This window comes from Rhipicephalus microplus, chromosome X (assembly GCF_043290135.1).
Source record: "Rhipicephalus microplus isolate Deutch F79 chromosome X, USDA_Rmic, whole genome shotgun sequence".
NCBI lineage: Eukaryota > Metazoa > Arthropoda > Arachnida > Ixodida > Ixodidae > Rhipicephalus > Rhipicephalus microplus.
This window is the reverse complement of record NC_134710.1, coordinates 130,284,093-130,304,310: the sequence shown is the minus strand read 5'-3', so window position 1 is coordinate 130,304,310 and position 20,218 is coordinate 130,284,093. Positions and strand designations below refer to the sequence as shown.

The window sequence follows — 20,218 nt, the reverse complement described above, 5'->3', positions numbered from 1 at the left end:
TCCACTATGGCATCTCCCATAATGTTATCTTAGTTTTGGGGAGTAAAACCCCAGATACTGTTATTATTAAAAATACACGATGATGCTTCCCAGCAAAAGCTATACTGTTGTCAACTCTTTTATGATGGGCACACTAAATATACTCCCTGCTACATTTAGGGCATCACAAATAATGGGCTTTAAAAAAATGTGCACCAATGTTTACTGAAAAAAAAAAGCACATTCAAGGCTTTTCAAAGATTTCCCAAAATTCCAGCACTTTCAGGGCCTCGATAACGAACTCAACAAATTCAAAATGTTTCCAAGTGTTTCATGAAAACCGTATGAACCCTTGTGCTATACATAACTCTACATGGTTTCGCTCACGTGACGACAGATCATACAGGAGATGAAATGAAAACCGGGGCCCTAAAATGTTCAGCACATAAAAAAATCTTTTGACACTGATTCATAATAGACCATCACGCACTATTTCTTCCTTCACTCCCGAAACACGTACAACAATTCGTCCGATGTGGGTTGTGGCTGATGGGCGAGGAAATTAGTAGAGAGAGACAGAAATGAAAGAAAAAAATTACAAAGACAAAGAACTGCAGTGCTTAATTGCAGCTCTTAGTAGAGGCTGCTAAGGTAAGCTGCCTAGGGCAGTGAACAGTGAAAATTCCAAACTAAAGTACAGCGATGCACTATGTGTATATAGTCGCCACTTGCCTACACATCTGACACGTTCAATGCTGCACTACACCAATGCAGGCATTCTTCTAACTAGAGCATGAATACTTGTACCATTTAAAATGTCCATTTTGACAAGACAGTACCAATTTGACAGATGCTGCCAAACAGGGTGTTGAAATTGAACGACAGTACAAACCATGAGTAAGGAACGTTGACTAAGTTAGTAGAAAGGTGCATATCTAAAAAAATAGCGATGGCCATAGGCGTATCAGCCGGGGGAGGGGGGGGGGCAAGGGGGACATTAGCCCCCTCACTGAGAAAAGATGGAAGGGGCTGAGCCCCCCACTTTCAACAGTGCACCATGGTCCCTCTTAGCTCCACGCTGGGGAAACTAACAAGTAGGGCGAAGTTTTCCGTCGCAACAGTAATCACTCAGTTTTGTTCTACGGGAGAATGAAAAAAATACGAGGCAATGCTACAACAGAGCGATATTTCACCAACGTTTCTGCTGTGATGATTCTCCTTGCAGGCTTTTTGCGGTGCGGGTCACCTGTGTGACACTTTCGCGTCTCGTCCTGTAGTATTGCAGAGCAGGCAAGCGCTGAACAGGGGCTCTATATTATTACATCACTTCTTCATGCTCTTATTCTGCTGTCACTCGTTGATTCAGTTACCGATGGGAACGAGCAAACTATTTATGGACAGGTCAAAACATTTTTTTTCGAAAAGGATGTACCATCACCGCTGCTCTGTCGAAACAGTTGCGAGCCGATGAGTGTGACGAATTGTTTTTGATGTTTAAGCTTTCTGTACTAAAAGGCTAAACATTTTTTCCGCTTTAGTCTATGATGAACCTGATCAACCTTGCTTATGGTAACTTGGAGCTATAGCGGCAGCTTGCAAAGTGGCCACGAATAAAGCAGGGAACTCTAGCGAAGTGAGAAGCTCAGCTTTTAAGCTCGCCCCTTAACTTGACCCACCGGACCAAGGAGAAGAATAAATACTGTGGTTTTACAGCGAAAGCTGTTAATGAGATCAAAACTCGGATCACGCACGGTGCCGTGGTTGTCTGCCGCCACTACCGCCCCCACCGGTGTCGGTAACCACATCACACGAAATAAGTAAAAAAAATTAGTACCAATGATACAGTGGGGCTCGAACCTAAGTCGTCTGGGTGGCAGCCAATATGCTACCACTGAGCCACGCCGGTGCTTGGGACGTTTTGGCAATCTTGCCTTAGGTATGCTTGATGTCGGGAAAGCAATCGCGTTAATACGACTCATAAAATGTTTTAAAACAGCGAATGAACAACCAGTTGTCGCACAATGCGAATAGCGTAACGAGTGGGTAGTAAAACGCTGCAACCTTTTACAAAAGCTTGTTCTTGTTCACCTATTATTGTGGCGCATACCCACTTCAGGCATAAATAGCATAACGAATGCCAGCCTACTACCCAAAAATTATCATTAATGCCGTAGTGGGTATCAAGCAAGTGTGCTTGCAGCAGTTACCCAGAGAGTGTTTAGAAAAAGCTTTGAAAGGCCGCTCTTCTAGCTGTCGCTGTGAATGTGCTGCTCCTTCCGTGCAGGCCTGGCATTTTTTAGCACTATGGAGGCTTATTTAGGAATCAGGCTAATTGGTTTTAACTCAACTTGATTTGTCTTTTATAGCTCAAAATACATCTCGGACAGCAAAAAAGCACACATGTGCAGCGCTGCTTATTTCTCTCTATTTCTCTTTCTCTCAGCAAGTATGAGCTCGCAGAGATATATACACGTAAAAAACTACTAAACACCGTTATGTTGCATGTGGAAATATTTTAATAAACTCATAATCTATCTCACCAGCTGCTATATGTAGCCGCTGCTTATGAGATTGGCAGCTAGCCTACTGAATTACAGTTTGAAGGAGACTCTCTCCGGCTTCGTGACGTCATAACAAGCAGGCGATTTTGTGCTACACAGAAAACTCTAAAAGCAGAAGAACTAATGGAAAACAGTATGCCGTATCAAAAATGGTTTATTCTCTTATTTTTTACGTGGTCGTGCATACGTGGTCATTACGCAATGGGTCATTTTTGCGTCACATGTTGCCTCCTGTAACAAGCTGGTGCAGTGTGCATGACAAAGGCTGTTTACACCAATATTCCCTCAAGGTTCCCCTCAAGCTGCTCAGTGCAGCTTTTTCACCTGGTTTCCGCGCAACCTTGTTGCACAATAAACTCGATTGAATTCAATATACAGCGTGATTATTTCGAAAGGAAGCAACAAGGAATAGTTTAATGTTATAATTGCCCACACTTTGCTCTTTCAAAGGAAAATTTTTGATTGATATGTGGGGTTCAACGTCCCAAAACTACCATATGATTATGAGAGACGCCGTAGTGGAGGGCTCCTGAAATTTCGACCACCTGGGCTTCTTTAGCGTGCACCCAAGCCTGAGCACACGGGCCTAAAGAACAATTTTATTTAGACCGTTTGTGTTGGTGTATTTATGCAGGCGCCTGGGGGCCCGTTAAGAAATTTTGATACAAATACAATGAATGTAAACAATGTACTACGCCCCTGACACCACAAATGATACATTTTTTAAAAAAGGGTTGAGACATTGATAAGTTAATAACAGTTATATAACAATAGCAATATTATTAATAATTGCATGCTTCAGAAACAGTAATTAGACTATTAGCAAATAAAGCAAATTGTATTACACACATGCCTGATCATATGCAAGAAAGTGTAATATTAATGAAAAAATATAACAGAAATCATTCCTTGAAAAATCATGGTTGGTCCCTCCATCATGGGAATCGGCATATAACACGAAAGTAAAACAGGGCTTTAAAGTGGTAATTAAATGTTTATAAAATATCGATAAAGGATCGAGGGTTTGCCTTATGTATGTTTTGGTGTTTGACAGCTATATCCCCGTTCAGCGGGGATGCATCTTCGTTGACGCTTGGTACATCTCCATGTTGACGGCTAATATTCATGATAAATTGATTAAACTTTTGTGGTATCTGTAAATGTTAACTGCTTAAGCTTAATTTGAGAAAGAGACGTGATAGCAAGATGAGCATCACCTATTGGACACGAAAATTGGGCTAAGAGCGCCATTCCTCAGCCTGTTAGTGTGATTGAACTTCGTGGTACTTAATGTGCGTCGTGTCACCTCTGTGTATGCAAATTTATATTGACAAATTTATATCAAAGGGTGAGCGCATTGATAAAGTTCTTTATATATATATATATATCCCATACGACAGGTGAGGTAGGTTTGCTCCCTCACTCGTGAAAGAGTTGGTACGCCACTGGCGATGGCTATCATAAGTCATGACAGATACCATACAGACGTACTTGCTTTTAAGCATTACCACAATAGAGCTGTGTAAGGCAGTGAAGAACACTATTCAAACAGAAAACCAACCACTTAGCATGCTACCTGTGACCATTGGTCATCAGAAGACGAGTACGCTGCTTTAAAAATGCGAGAAGGTTCCCAGTACAATGCATACCTCCCAGATGAAGGCAAGGATGGTCAATTAGTGAAACATTTATGCTTTTGATGCAGTCACACAATAATAAATTCGTAAAAGCTCGTGTTTCACAATTTCAAAAAACACTCCAAGGCATGTGGAGCTTTGTGTTTAAGAAAAGCTACACATCACCACAGAACCCAGGTGCATGGCATTTGCAGAGTAGCATATGGTCCCACATACATAATAAAAACTAGTGATGAACTTAGCATGCAGCTATATGCTACACTATTCCTTGCATATAGTTACCACTTCTTAGACACTGCATAATGTTGAACATAAAAAAAAACGATTCCTCGGCACAACATAACAAGAAAACTCGCCACAGCTTTCACATACTTTAATGGGTTCTTGTCAATTGCAAATTTTCAGCAATCCCACATTTACTTGTGAAGAGCTTGTACACATAACCATAGAAAGAAAAATTTCCCAGCCCTGATTTAGCCTAAATACTTTAACTGTAGTTCTAACAGAATACACTGTGTCCTGTTTGGCTTAATTATCACATTAGCACACATTTTACTTTGGATTCCAAAACCAGAATGCTAGTCGTTCTGCATTGGCATGCATATTGCAACAAATAGCTTGTGTAATCATCAGTCATATTTCTTTTGGTACAAATAAGATAGCCAAGATGTTTTGCTAGACATATGCTTAAATGATTTCACCTGTGCTGCTCTTATGAGTGTGTTCAATTTCTTCGTTTCTTATGATTTCCTGTGTTGCGTTTCACTTGGTTGGGATTTCGAGATCCTTGAGAATTAGCTCGCATGTTGAGGTGGGCAGAACGTGAATACACATCGTTAATTTTGAATGGTGAGTTTCTAGAAAGATAGTCTGCATCTAGTACATCGACACGGCTCATGGCCATTTTCGATAACCGGTTCTGCGGGACTGGTTGGTCTTCACACAAAATGGGATCTGTTGAATGTTTCCCTCCTTTAGGCATGGGGAGAGAGTACTGCAAAAGGAGAATGAAGCCAGTCAGGGAAGACATCACAACCATTGCAACTCTAAAACAATATACAATCAGTTTGAAGGCCTCAAAATGTATGAGCAATATTCCTGAAATTGAAGACGCCATTCATGAAGATGTAAAAACGCACTTATGCACTCATGTATGGTAGCCCAGCATACAGCAGCTCTCTTTCAGCGATTGTGACAAAGCCTCATGAAAATATTTAGCCGACCCGTGTACCTTGGTTACCAATCTGAACATGAAAGCTGTTCAAAATTTGCACGTATTATTAAAGTCGCCCATTTTTTTCCCACATCAGACTATGATGCCAGCACATCATCTTTCTCAATCAAGCACCACAAGGATGCAATTCTATTAGATTTTATTTCCTTATGATTGTCTATGCCACTAAACAGCCCATCATACCAAAAATGGTTGTGAAGCCAATTTTGGTGCGGAGCCAGATGTCACACTTAAACTCTTTATAGACTCCGTAATACCCCTGTTACATAGGGCAACTTAAGTGCACTATGAACGAGCGTACTTAAGCTCAGGAGTGTCACTTTGGCAGAGTGCTGCTACACGAGAAAGTGAAGCGTACTATGAAAATGATGGCAATGGCAATTGGCAGATTAGCAGCGCAACATTTGTTATTTTGGCACCCATGCCTCTGTGTCAGTCTTAGTTGCCTTCGTGGAAGTAGCACCACTGGCACAGGCCAACACAAATGACTACGAGCGCTGCTTTATACAATAACATACCTGCCAAGTTCAAGGATGCTGAATCCGGGAGATTTCCGCAACAGAGGGGGGGGGGGGGGGATTAAAAAATGAAGAAAAAACAAACAAAAACATCGCGAAAAACAAATGGGGATGGGAGGGGGGTCTCAATCGCAAGTGCCAACATCAGCGTTGCGGTCTCATAGTGGCTAGGAGTGGCCGAACACATGAGGGTAGAGTTTTTCACTGAGGTGAGAGTCTCAAAGGATCAACGCAACATGCAGAATCTATTTCAGCTATCCTTAAAGGCCAACTCCAGCGATTTTTGACCACATCAGGGTAATGGTGGTTCTGTGTTCCTAAGACACTCTTGTAGACGAAATGCTCAGCAAGGTTGAGAATAATTTTTAATAAGAGAAAAGGCGCATTACCGAAACCCACCCGAGTGCACAGTCTACGTATGACATAAGATTTGGTAGAAACCTAGAACCGAATGTTGTACAAGGCATGCTGGTCCTGCTGGCTCAGTGTATTAAAACTGTGAATGCTGGGCCGAGCAGACGCTCAGCGTTTAGCTTGAAGCAGAAGTAAACGCGCCGAGCGTCAACTATGTCTGAGACCGACAGTGTACCAGAGCTGTCAGATAGCGGCGACTCTGATGCAAATGATGCTTTTACCTCGCCGTTTTAAGGGTGAAGCTCCTTATGCCGTGGGTCGTACGTCCGCATTGTATGTAGTAGTAGTTCGTTGGATGGCGGTACTTATATATGATGAATATATGATGAAAAGATGTGAGATGGAGGTACTGGAGTGTTCACTAGATGGACGGACGGACGGACAGACAGACAGACAAATGGATGGACAGACAAAAGCACGAATGGACACACGTACAAACGGATAGACACCGGCAAAACGCTGTCCTGATATGACACCGGCGAGAAATGATCAGAACACACACATACTGTTTTGTTCGGTAACTAGTTGTTCTGCCCAATCACACTGATTCACTTCTCATGGAAGGCACTGTGACGTGGAAATACATGATAGCAAACACTCTGCATCTTGTGTGAGTAGTTTCAGCAGCCCACAAAGCAACACCAACTACCGCTATCTTGAAAATTGCACACCATACAGCTAAACGCTGACCAAACACCACCAAAGAAAAAAAACACCATCTAACACTGCCACCGTTGCCTGCAGCGGCCGAAGTTAGCAATGCCACGAACTGTGTCACTTCCGTTGACATGCCAAACGGGACAACACACAGACAGTGTTGCCAATAATTCTGGCAAGCCAGATGAGCCGTTTCGAGGCAATCTTTAAAGTTCATTTTCAAACAATCAAAGCATCTCTAAAGCCTATAATTTGGCATAAATGTCGGTAATGTGCAAAGAAATGTACCCAGCGAATTTCACTGAGATACATTGACATCGAAAAATAGCCGAAGTTGGCCAAAGGCTAATGGTTATCTCACCTACGCGCTACATGTCCGGCCCATGTCCATTTCTTCTTGATTTTAACAATGATATCCTTAACCCCGGTTTTTTTCCTGATCCACTCTGCTCTTTTCTTGTCTCTTAAAGGGCCACTCACCAGGTTTGACAATTTTGAGCTTACAAGCGCAATGCGTAGACGAGGCGTTCATGATCACGTCTGCCAAAATTTTCAACGCTACGCGCCGCAAAAATGGGTCAAATTTTAAGATGAATGCTGCTCCCCCTCCCCTCTGCCGGAGCACACCTAGAGAATGAGAGCATGACGTGGGCGTATGAATGGCCTTACATACACGGCAATGCAGTGACATTGGTACTCTACGTAGACGACCCTGCTCTGACGTTGTCAACAGTATACCACGTGACATGGCAACACAACATGCGTAGTTCATCTATTTGTTGCTTTAAGAGATTAATAAAACTTTAAAAAAAAATAATGAGACGCAATAAAAATTGTGCGCGTTTTTCTTTCATTTTTTCCCGTGAAATGTGACGAGATGCGGGGCTAATGTGCCAGCGTTTCGCATGCGTTCGTGTCCCCGCGGTCAGCGCATTGAGCAGACGACCGCCATGGAACACTCCTACGCGTTCGCGCACTCATTGTGATCATCTACTCAATCGCGTCTAAGCCAGCATTTCCAAACCACCCCGCAGAAACAGGCAGAAGACCACAAAATAACGCTGGTCAACAAAGCAATGCTGCTCGCGTGTTCAGGGGTTGGACTTGTTTGGGCACGTCACACGCACGTCATCTCATGGTCAGATGCTGGAGAGGGTGAGGAAGAGATTTGGCTTGCGAAGGCTACGCAGAGGAGCAGAAAGGGTTTCGAGCTCGCCTCCTCTCATGCTCGTTTTGCGCCGCTTCAAAAAACTTGCTTTCTCCGCTCGTGATGAACCGATTCGAAAAATTTTTGTGGCAAAATGTTCCTCATCGGACACCCAGCAACTTCCACTGCCTAACTAAAGTTCAGTATGGGGCCTGGTGAGTGGCCCTTTAAGGTTACACATATCATTTTTCCTCTCTATCGCTCGCTGCATTGTCCTCAATTTAAGCTGAACCCTCTTTGTAAGCCTCCAGGTTTCTGCTCCGTAGGTAAGTACCGGCAAGATGCAGCTGTTATATACCTTCCTCTTGCGGGATAGTGGCAATCTACCAGTCATGACTTGAGAGTGCTTGCCAAATGTGCTCTACCCCATTCTTATTCTTCTTGTTACTTCAATCTCGTGGTTCGGCTCCGCGGTTATTACCTGTCCTAAGTAGGCGTAGTTTTTTACACCTTCAAATGCACTATTACCTATCTTGAAGCGCTGTTCTCTTCCAAGGTTGTTATACATTACTTTCGTTTTCTGCTACTTTTTTTGCTTTCCTTGCTTAATTCAGTAATCTTGAGTTATACTCAAACCTCAAGTTACTCAGCAATGCAATGTCAGCGAAGCGCAGGTTACTAAGGTACGCTCCATTAACTCCATATACAATATACACAATGGCTAATAAAGAGTAAAACCAAGTAAAGCTGAGCAAATCCTCAGAGAATACAGTTAAACATGGATATAACGAAACTGGCAAATTTCCAAAAAATTCATAACAAATGGGTTTTTGTTTTATGCAGTCTCAGCATGAAAATTTAGAAAACAAGCACACAAATTAAACAAAAGGGGTACTGAAGGCAGAGCTCGTCCAATACATTTACTTAGCAGTAAAAAAAAAACTCTTACTATATTGCCCTATTGCTTGTTCGTGAGGAATGATAACCCAGGACGTTCATTGTACACCTATAGAACTCCATTCCTTCATTGCCTAGCTCGGCCTTTGCGAATAGCTATGGCAATCAGCTAATCGCAGAGGCCATGGTCTGGCAAATTCACGACGCAAAATGGCAAAGCACGTGACAGGTTGACCTCTTTAGACCTCAAGGAGGTTATACTAAGATGTCTGTAGTAGCGTAGGTGCTCCGTGGCTGATGCCAATGCATTGTAGCAACGTGGTGCCTCTAATTGAACAAGACCACGCTGAAGACATCTGTGATCACTTTTCGAGATGATGGTGGGCTCTTGCGCAGCACTTCGCTGCACAATTGCAGGAAGCAAACACAGGGAAAAACTCCATGTGTAAGTAGGCATGCTTCGCTCGATCGCTTTCCTTCACATATGTTTGCTACTACGAATGCATTTGTGTATACAAAGATAATTTTTCTTTTTTTGCATACGGGTGGCATAAGGACACTTTGAATCATTTTAAGCAAGTTTTAGGTTTCCCAAAGACATAAAATTGCGCAGTACATGAGATCCCGCTCTGAGATGAAAAGGTCAAGCGCCAAAAAAGAATGACGACTTTTGTTCAATGAACATTGAAGCAGGCCGATTCGATGGGACAGGGTATATAATAAGAAGATGGGCTGATAACATCGCTACTGTGTTTACACTATTTCCAGCACATCCACAAAAGCCACAACATAAGTACACTTCGCACAAATCAGCACTTCATTTCTGAAAAGTAGTAAATGTGACGCCAGCTCCACATTTCTAGGATTTTCACTTTCCTGTATTGCATGAGTACTGTGCTCGAAATGCCAAAACTTCTGATGTTGCGATATGCCTCACTTCACGTAGGGGAAAAAAATAAACTGAGTCCACTGAAAAGTCACAAAACACCTTTGCCTGAAGCGCCCGTCATTGTTGGAGCTGCTGAAATCCCCCCCCCCCCTCCCTACCAACTTCATCATGAAAGAGTGGTGACGAACTGCCATTACCTTGCACTCTGTCATTAAATGAGAAACTCCAAAAGATGCATGAAGCTCCTGCTTGTGCCACAATTACTAAATTCAGGGCAAAAACCTAAGGACTTCTTGGCAGCAAAAATTCGTTCTCGCTGCCACTTCATTACAAAGAGGTCACAAATACATGTTCTACTATGCAGTAACAGCGGGAAACAAAAAACTTCATATTATCAAGTGATTCGTTGTATGGAGCTTTTTATGGGCAGGTTTAACTGCGTTGGCAACTGGTGTAATAAATATGACATACATTAACACCGATAAAACAATGCACATTATGATTATTAATAGAAATACAATTAAAATAAGTAATGTATGTTAATTATTTAAAATAAATATTTATTAGAAATTAAATTAATCAATAGACATTAAAATACAGGGTTCATAGCACCTGAGTGAAACGAAATTCAAGTTTTTTCAAGGACTTTCAAGGATCAAACGAATAAGACCTAAAATAACAATTGAAATCACAGAAAAAGACACCATTTTTACAGCATAAAAATTTGGAGCACAACATGCTCCAGTGTTGTGCTCCAGAGCCGCAAGTGGATGTCTCTCTCTTGCTTCTGTAAGTAGTCGTTTGAGGACTCGTCGAAAATAATAGTGTATCCATCCAACTACCCCCGCTTTGCGTTTTAAGCTGGAGAGAAAAAATTGCCTTAAACCATGAGACACAACATACGCGGACTTGTTCTCCCCACATAAGAATGCCTTAGCAATGCTGCTATCTGGGAACATTTTCCTGAATAAGCCTTCTAAGTGGGATGATTAGTTGTACGAATAGTGGGACGTCACCATCTTCCGTGTCCACGTATCTCTTCATCGGTCACACACTCGTGCGCTTGGCAGATGCTGCTCACATCCCACGACGATAGAACTGACTTTACGCGTTGCTCATAGACAGTTGGCACCATGAACGCACTCAAGTTACTATGGACTGTAGTCGCTTTTATCTTTTCGATGTGTTTCGAACTCTTCACGTGACTTTATGGGCAGACTCCCGCATTGATGACATGTCGAAGCTCTTGCCACATAGCTTGCACTTTGCCCGATGCGAGCTTGATGTATCCCATGCAATCCACTCCCTATAACCAGCAACACATAACCAAGACAGCTGAAATTGGCACCAGCCTGGCATAGTTCTACCATAAGGGACCCGACTGCGAATCTCCATGCACACTTGCAAGGTGTCCACCAAATGCCAGGCTTAGATCCGTCGTTGCTGCTATAATTATACGAGCGCTATCACAACTAGAGTGACCTAGAATAGGGAGAGTGTCCAAAGCACCAGCTCCCACGTGGACATTTTGCGGTGAACTGCTGGGCCGCACTTCTGGTGCGCCAGACCCGTGGACATTCTGCGCTAGGGAACGTGCGGAAAGCGAGGGGCGTCTGCTATGCACTGCAGTTTTTCGCGCTGTGTTTCCACACAGGGCACTTGAAGATCGCTTAGCTTTAATATTGCAGGGTGGGAAGAAGCTTACCACGTTTAAGCGCTGTAGTAGTGCCTGGGGCAACAACAGAATGCAAAAACTTGTGTGTCCAGTGCCATCAGCGTTGCATATTTGTTGTGATAAAGCTTGAGAACGTTGGTGCGTTGGAAAAAACGCACAAAAAATGAATAGCATAAGGAAGGAACGAAGAGAAACTATTCTCACGGCTAATCGAGCGTGCAAGAATCAAGAGTAATAAAAAATGCCAATTACACATGCAATGACTACTTCGCTCACCGCTGTATATGAGCACCAGTGCTCATGATTGCCAGCGAGTTTCAAGCCAAGTGAACGCTGCTTTACTCAATAATTTGTTAGCCTCGACTAGTGCTTTATTATGAACAGAGTACATCGGTAAGACATAAGAGAAACAAAACAAGGAGTAAGAACGGCCCCACAACCTCAATACTGTTGGCTTATTTTCGCTTTTGAGGTATCAAGGCTCGCCAAGTGCAAAACCTGAGTCAACTTTCGACATTTAAAAAAAAAGAAATGCCAGGTAAAGTTACAGTCCCCCACAAGTTTCTGGATAAAAGACGTATTTTAGAAAATGCTCTACCAATATTTAGTTAGGATCTCTAAACGTCACTATGAAACATTTCCGCGAGGTGCGTGCGTTGCTTCAAGCCTTACCTGACACAATGAAGACAGTTTCAAACAACTCATTCTTAAAGAGCACTGACATCAAATTTACTCATGTCAAGATTTTTGCATTAAGGGGTAGCAATCGACCCCCTAGTAGCGATTCGCAACCTAAAACGCATCTGAGTGACGAATGAGTATCTGTAATATTGATTAATATATTCGCTATCTAACATGGTTCAAAATGGGTGGAAAACCTGCCAAATTGTAGTGCTGGCAGCGCTACCTCGCGGCCACGTCGAGACCGCAGCACAGCTGATGCCGCTTTCACAAAAAAAGGGTGATGTCACACTGGCATTTCCTCTGCCAGGAGCGCACGTGCAGTCAGTCTAGCTGTGTCTCTCTGAAGGCGTAGACATGCCTCTGTCGCCAACATCATTTTCCACGCCGTCGTTTCGATCAACATTGGCAAGTGATGATGACAGTGACCTGAAATTGGGTATCGCCGTGATTCACGACGATCCTTGCTTGACAAGCTCCGAGTTAAATGCAATGTATTTATCAGTCCCGGCCGTACTGCTGGAACTCAGGAACACCAACTACAACCTCATGTCCCGGACGTTTGGTGAGTGAATCGCTGCTTTCAGCTGCAACAGGGCACACGGTAGGAATAGCCCCGGCCTCGAGAAGAAGCCCAGTACTGCCAGTGAAACCCAACTGGTTCGCCAACACAGGATTTACCCTATAGCAACTCGCTGCAAAGTGAAGGGAGCAAATGCGGCTGTTATTCTTAGGTGTCCAGTCCCTCTGTCCAACGGCACATACAAAGTCAACCCACTGGCTGCAATGAGGTTCATTGCTTGGAAAGGCATGAAATGCCACGCACTTTCCGCTTTTTCTGCGCCTAGACGTGTAGGTTCTCACTGCGCAGTAGTTCCCTGACATTCTGGCACGTATTGTCACTTTGAATGATCGTACTCATGCTGTGGAGCACATGTCAAATCAGTCGATGTGACACGATCAATCACGTGCACTTTTCAACACAGCAGGGAGAGCCATTAGTGAGAGCATGGCTGGGAGTCGGCTCCAAACACACTCAGATCGTCGTCATTGTTACTAGCGTATTGTCACTCAGGATGGTATTTGTGAAGTGTATCACATTGAACACGTAGCACTAGTGTCGATGTCGCAGGGCAGTCTATTTTCCGTTTTTTTTCTCCTTAGCTTCTCTACGCTGTTTGACGTCGAAATAAAATAACTTCGACGCAACGGATGCCATTCAAATTTGGCCAAGAAGACCTATGCATACTAAGCGATCGAATGATGGACACATCTCAATCTTGAAATTTGATGTCAGTGCTCCTTCAACTTCAGACATTTTGAAGATTCATGGTGTTTAGTGCTGGCACAGCTCAGATCTTACAAAAAAATGCATACGAGTAATTACATGAAATACAATTGTTCCCGTGGCAATTGAGTGCACCTCAACAGGGCATCTGGCTGCAATTTACTGCTTTTAAAAGCGAACCATTTCTTAGCGAACTTCTATGACTGACCATATCTATCTGTCAAGCTGCCTACGACTTTTTCCTGATAAGCCCAATATAGGATACACTTCATTTCCGTACGTAGTAATGTGGCACAGCTCAAAATTTTCTTATTAACTCATATAGCGTGCCTGTCTTATTTTCAATAAATATAAAGACATTACCTGTTATGCAAATCAACCTTTTTGTGTACCACGGAAATATAGCTGATAATCACGTTTCTTTTTAGCTGATCACTTGCAACATGAACTGAGACATACAGTCGTGGCCACGTCTGTGTAGAATGCTCGAGCAGCCGGTTTTTGCTCTGCGAGCCAAAACCTTGAGGTTGTTTCGGGATCTGAAGTGGTGCATCAGGAGCATGCATGGTCTAGTTGTCAGGTTGATCACGTCAGAGCCTGATAATGCCCCAAGGTTTCGCCCCGCAGAGCAAAAACCGTCTGTTTGCAAGCTCTACACAGACATGGCCGCGGCTGTACATGGTGGTGCACTGTTATCGAATAATTTACTTTGCTTTCTCCTGTTTTTTTTTTATGATAGCTGTCTCATCAAACAAGGAAATGAGCTTCCAGCATCCTGCGCGATCATGAGTGATGCAAAAAAATTATGACGTGATGACATTGCAGATCGATGAAACTGGTGACGGCATCATGTCATCATTCAGTGTGCGCCATATGATGACGTCATCGCCAGACATGGTCATTTTCTGTTGCCTCCAATCACGGAGGCCATGTAAAACTAGGTGGCATGCATAAAACTTGCAATGTATTCCATCATGATGGCAGTGTGCAACCACATTAAGTGCAGAAACCTTTCAGAGGAGGAGGAGGGTCGAGGAAGATAAAGAAAAGAACGTAGCTTTCGCTGTCGAGTCATTTTAGGCGAATGTATAAGGGGCCTTATGAGTTTTTTTTGTATATTTTACTTGCGCGGTCATTTTCCCAAAATGTATAAGTAATTCCTACATCTTGAGATCAATGTTGCTGATCACCTTGCTTTCAATTCCTGGCAAAGACAAATCACCAGACCGCGAATCGTCAGGATTACTTCTGGCCAAAGAAAGTGTGTTTGTGTGCCACACACCATATCGTTACTGTTCTGTATAGGAGGCACTGTCAATGAGATCATTGGTATATAAGAGATTGCCATCAAAATAAAAGGACCATGGTTTTCCGGCAATGTATCATCTTGTCTTATCATTCAGCGCTTTGCGATACCACAATCTGGCGCAGTTGGCGTGCTAGCGACGAACTATTTCTCTTAGCTAGCTCCCTACCGTCCCAAGGGGCGTCACCTACGAGATGGCATCGTGCAGACTACTGCCTAGACTACCGCCTTTTCTGGAGACTCCCAGAGGTGCAACAATTGCATGAGAGCAGTGGCACGATGATTTCACAAATATCCTTGAAGTCAAGGGGATGGACGCCCAACTGCCACAAGAAAAAAAGGCCAATCTGCTGCAATGTCTTGGGGTCAAGGACGCCGTGTTTTTTGCACACTGGGCCCAGAGCCGGCACGGACGCCAGACATGACAAACGCCGGGGTGGAGGCAAGCAAGCCAGCAAAAGAAGACAAGACAGAGGGAAGTGAAAGGGATAGTTACACCAAGGCGTTGGGCTTATTGGAGTGGCAATACTCAAGCACCATCAGCGTACTGGTCGGGTGACATCGATTCACGTTATGTCTGCAACTGCCGAACGAGCCGATACGAAAGTACGTCAGTGCCCTCCGACAGTTGGTGAAGACGTGTGAATTCGGGGATTTTTTCGGAGGCAGCTCTGCGAGACAGGGTTGTTCACGGAATACGGAGCACTGAGTTGCGACAGAAATTGCTCGTGAAGGGGTCACAACTTATGCTGGCAGGGGCCGTGGAAATGTTACAGACGTACGAGCACGCAGCGGACGGCGTGGCTATCTATAAACAAGGATCACCACAAACAGACATAGTACAGCACATATCCGAAGGCAGAGGCCCAGGCGGCAACTCGACAATGGCATCGATGCACAGGTGGTACCGGTGCATCACTACGAGACACCCAGCTAAGTCGCCAGAATGTAAGGCACGGAGGAAACATTGCTCCGAATGTCACAAGATGGCACATTTTCAAGCGGTGTGTGGCAGGTGGGCGGAGCGAGACATAAGGACGGTCAGGAACTACGGCACTATTGAAGAAGGCGTGCTCACTGTGCTGGCGGCCAGAGAAGTGAAACGAAAAACCTTGGCAGTTGATGTTGTTATAGAGAACGAGCCACTTCAGTTGCTGGTGAATATTAGGTCGTCAGTGTCTATTTTACCAAATAATGTTTATCGAGCCAAGTTCGCCAAAAGGTTCCCTTTGACTGCGGCTACAGCGGCACTGTGGTATTTTTCACAGAAGAAAATTCCAGTCTTGGGATGTTTCACAGCCAGAGTTGTATGCAGGAACAACTCTGCCTATTTCCGCTTTTAGGTTGTTCCCCAAGGCATGGCATTACTGGGACTAGATGCAGTGCACCAGCTACAGTTGCACATCGTTGGCTCTACACTGGAGTGCCTACAAGTCATAGTCAGCCCTCAGTCACTTCCTCATGAATTGTGTGACATTTTCTTTCTTTTTGCTGATAAGTTGGAACTAGTGAAAAACTTTGTAAATTCTGTGAAGCTGCCCGCAGATGTAAAACCAGTAGCAGCGAAGGTTCGACGCTTGCCCTCGACGCTGCGAGATAAAGTAGCGGCTGAACTGACAAGATTATTGGATGCAGGTATTATAGAAAGAGTTAGTGCTGCGAAATGGGTGTCTCCTATAGTGCTTGTGCAGAAGAAGGATGGAACTGTTCGCTTATGCGTCGATTTGCGCGAGCAAAACAAAGCAGTAGTCATTGATAGATTTCATTTGCCGCACACAGAGGAACTCTTGCATGCGCTGTGCGGAGCAGCATGGTTCTCAAAACTCGATCTTGCTGCAGCCTACCATCAAGTGGAATTTGCCGGAGAGAGTCGCTAAATGACGTTTATCACGAACAAAGGCTTATTTAGGTTCCACAGAGTGTGTTTTGACCTCGCATCAACACCAGCCACGTTTCAGCGAATGATGCAAGAAATCATGAAAAGCTGCAAGAGAGTGTTGTTCTATATCGATGATAACATAGTTTTTGGAAAGACTAAGAACTAACACAACCATAACCTTCAAGATTGCATCGAATTGCTGAGGCAGGGCTGTACCAAAATCATAAATGCTTATTCGCTGTCAAGGAACTCTCCTTTTTGGGTCATCATGTGAGTGGAAATCATGTTGCCCCACTTAAGTCAAAGGTGGATGTGGTGATGAAAGCACAAACGCCTGGCGATGTAGTCTCGCTGCGGTCTTTTCTTAGGCTCGTGGGCTATTACTCTCATTTTCTTCCCAATTATGCAGAGATGGTGGAGTCCCTGCGACGGCTTTTTAGTAAAGGACAGAAGTTCGTGTGGGACCAGAGCACTGAGGAGAGTTTTTGCAAGATCAAGAAGATGCTGTCGTCATGTGGAGTGGTGGCCATGTTCATTGAGTTTTTGCCTGTACAAGTAACCACTGATACCTCAGCATATGGACCGGGAGTTGTGCAACAGCAGGTCTTCAACAGAGAAGTACGTACAGTGGCGTTCGCTTCGTGGACACTAAAGCTACCAGAAAGCAAACACTCTACCGGTGAACGAGAGGCACTGGAATTTTTACGGGCCTGCGAACATTAGCATGTTTATCTGTGGGGTCGCAAGTTTGTCTTACCAACTGACCATCAGGCTTTGGTGACACTACTGTCCACAAATGGGGTTGGAAGACACCCACTTCATACTGAATGCTGGTGTGCTAGACTTTTGAGATACAACTTCACCGTGCTGTACACAAAGGTGATTACCAATGTTGTTGCGAATGCGCTTTCCAGGTTACCTTTGACCCCTGCAGAGGATGACCCTGTGGAAAAAGTAGTGGCTGTGGTTTCCAGCATGATTACAAAGGGTTGGTTGCAAGCAGCAACAGCTGAGGAATCAGTGTTAAGTGAGGTGGCGCAGTATGTTATGTTCAGATGGCCAGATAAGGGCTATTTAGCTTGAAAGCTAAGGTTGTTTTTTCACGTACAAGAAAACTGTCAGTTATAGGCAGACTGCTGTTTCACGCTGAACGGGTCATTCCTCCAGCAGCACTCACTTCCAGGCTGGTTATGATGGCACATGAATCGCATCAAGGCATTGTAAGGACCAAACAACGGCTAAAAGAAAAGTACTGGTGGCCCGGAATGGACCCAGTGATGTCGAATCTCTGGTAAGGAATTGTGCCATCTGCAAAACATCAGTTAAATCTGCAATAACTGTAAAGGCCCCGTTGGAGCCTGCAAAGTGACCCGAGAAGCCGTGGGAAAAGCTCGGCATCAACACCGTTGCACCGATGGAGCAAGCCCCTCCAGAGTGCAGGTCTGCAATCACTGTAGTTTGATTACCACAGCAAGTGGCCAGAGGTGGCATTTATGCCCACGATAACTGCACAGGCAGTAGTGAAAGTACTCTTTGATATTTTTTTGAGAAAAGGGTATCCGAAAAGCATTGCGACTGATAATGGGCGTCAGTTCATATCGACATGTTTTAAGCAGTTTTTTCATGATCAGGGAATTCAGCACTGTGTTACAACATTGTGCTACCCACAATGCAATGGGCAGATTGAGCATTTCAACCATGTTCTCAAGGAGTATATTCATGACACAGCATTAGAGCGAAAGCCCCTGAAGGAGGCAACCTGCGACTACCTCGGTGTGTATAGGGCCACCCCGCATGCAACAACAGGGATGTCACCAGCTTACCTGCGGCATGGAAGAAAGCCCAGAACAACACTAGATGTTGTTGGCCCCCAGAGAAAGAATTTTTCGAGGAGCAACCCCGGGTGTTGCCATGGAAAGTTTAAACACCGAATTAAGGAGTAGCAAAAACGAACAAAGAAGTACGTCGATGAAAAACGAGGTGCAAGAGCGTCCACCATTGAGCCAGGAGATTGGGTCAAAATAAGACAAGACGAACCAAAGACGAAACACAAGTTTTCTTTGCCGATCCAGGTGGAGAGACGAGTGGGCATTGAATTCGTTTTTGCTGGCATACAAGACGAAATGAAACGCATTAAAGCTAACAGTAATTGACAACGTAGGGACAGGACACACACAAGCACTAGCTGACGCAGTTACGGCGCGACGCAGCCTCGAGGTTTTCCTGCGACCTGGATCTTCCCATAGAGAGGTTGGCTAAGTAGAAAAACTATCGTGAAACGGAAGTGGGGCCATCAGAAGGCACCCAGGAAAGTGCTACCCTTTCTGACAATGCACAGGCCACAGTAACAGAGTCTATGCTAGAGGTTCCTGATCATCACGACATCTCTCGGTCGCAGTTGGCCACAACCACAGCACCATCAGTAACGGAGCCTTCGTTGGAGGTTCCCTATCAGCAGGTCATCTCTTGGACACAGTTGGCCACAACAACAGCACCATCACGCACCAGGCCGGAACGAATACTAAGAATACCAACACAATATCAAGACTACGAGCTTGCCTGACTGAAAGAATGTCATTTGTGTCATGTGCTGTCAAGTGAGTGCGCAATAAGTAGACTGACTTTTTTTGGCGTTTTTTTTCTTATTATGAGGGGAGAATGTGTTGTGTATAGGAGGCACTGTCAATGACATCACTGGAACATAAGAGATTGCCATCAAAATAAAAGGACAGTTGTTTTTCAGCAATGTACCGTCTTGCCTTATCATTCAGCGCTTCGCAAGTTACCATTAGTCGTTACACAAATCACAAGCATGTCAAGTTAGTGATGCCATAAGCTTACCAGTGAATGGGACCCGTGAGTTCCGCGAGTTAGTTTTTACTGCAGCCAGGCTGACGGAGAACATTCCGCTTCGCACGAAAATGTTTGAAACAGCGGAGCGCAAAACACAGCCGTGTAAAGCAAATCAATTGCACAAAGTAAAAGAAGTGATATGAAATGTGGAAACGCCTTAACATGGGATAGCCATTTGCCATGAGAATATGTATGTGTGAGGAAGTGCATTAAAGCGAGCCAGCGAATGCATACACATACAACGGAGTGGCCGATCACTGGAAAACGACGAACAAGAAAGAGCTCGTTATTCAGAGACAAAAATAAAGGGGAGGGTGGACTTGTGCAGACGAGGCAGTTTGGAACGTGGTCAGAACAGGCGGGATGGCTACCGAACCCACATCGTGCCGCATCGTACGCTTTCCTGGAGTTAACTTTGCGATCTGCAGGTTATTCTCTTCTACAACACGTGTATGTTCGATATTTCACATGAAACTAAATCAAGCACCTTCGCTCACGACGCGTGCGTGCAGAATGCATTCTTCAAAGGGGCGTGTAAGTGTGGATGTGTGTCGTGACAAAACAGATGAAAAAAAAATATGCAAGATCCCTGCTCCAGAGCTA

General features: G+C 44.3%; 1 protein-coding gene across 1 annotated transcript in view; it reads right to left on the bottom strand.

The window, feature by feature from the left end:
* Positions 1-2,676: 2,676 nt before the first annotated feature.
* LOC119176457 (RNA-binding protein NOB1) overlaps positions 2,677-20,218 on the bottom strand; it is a 40,578-nt gene continuing 23,036 nt past the window's right edge. The window contains exon 8 of the mRNA XM_037427747.2: positions 2,677-5,171. Within this exon, the coding sequence (XP_037283644.1) occupies positions 4,902-5,171 (270 nt within the window). The 3' untranslated portion in view covers positions 2,677-4,901. The remainder of the gene's footprint in view (positions 5,172-20,218) is intronic.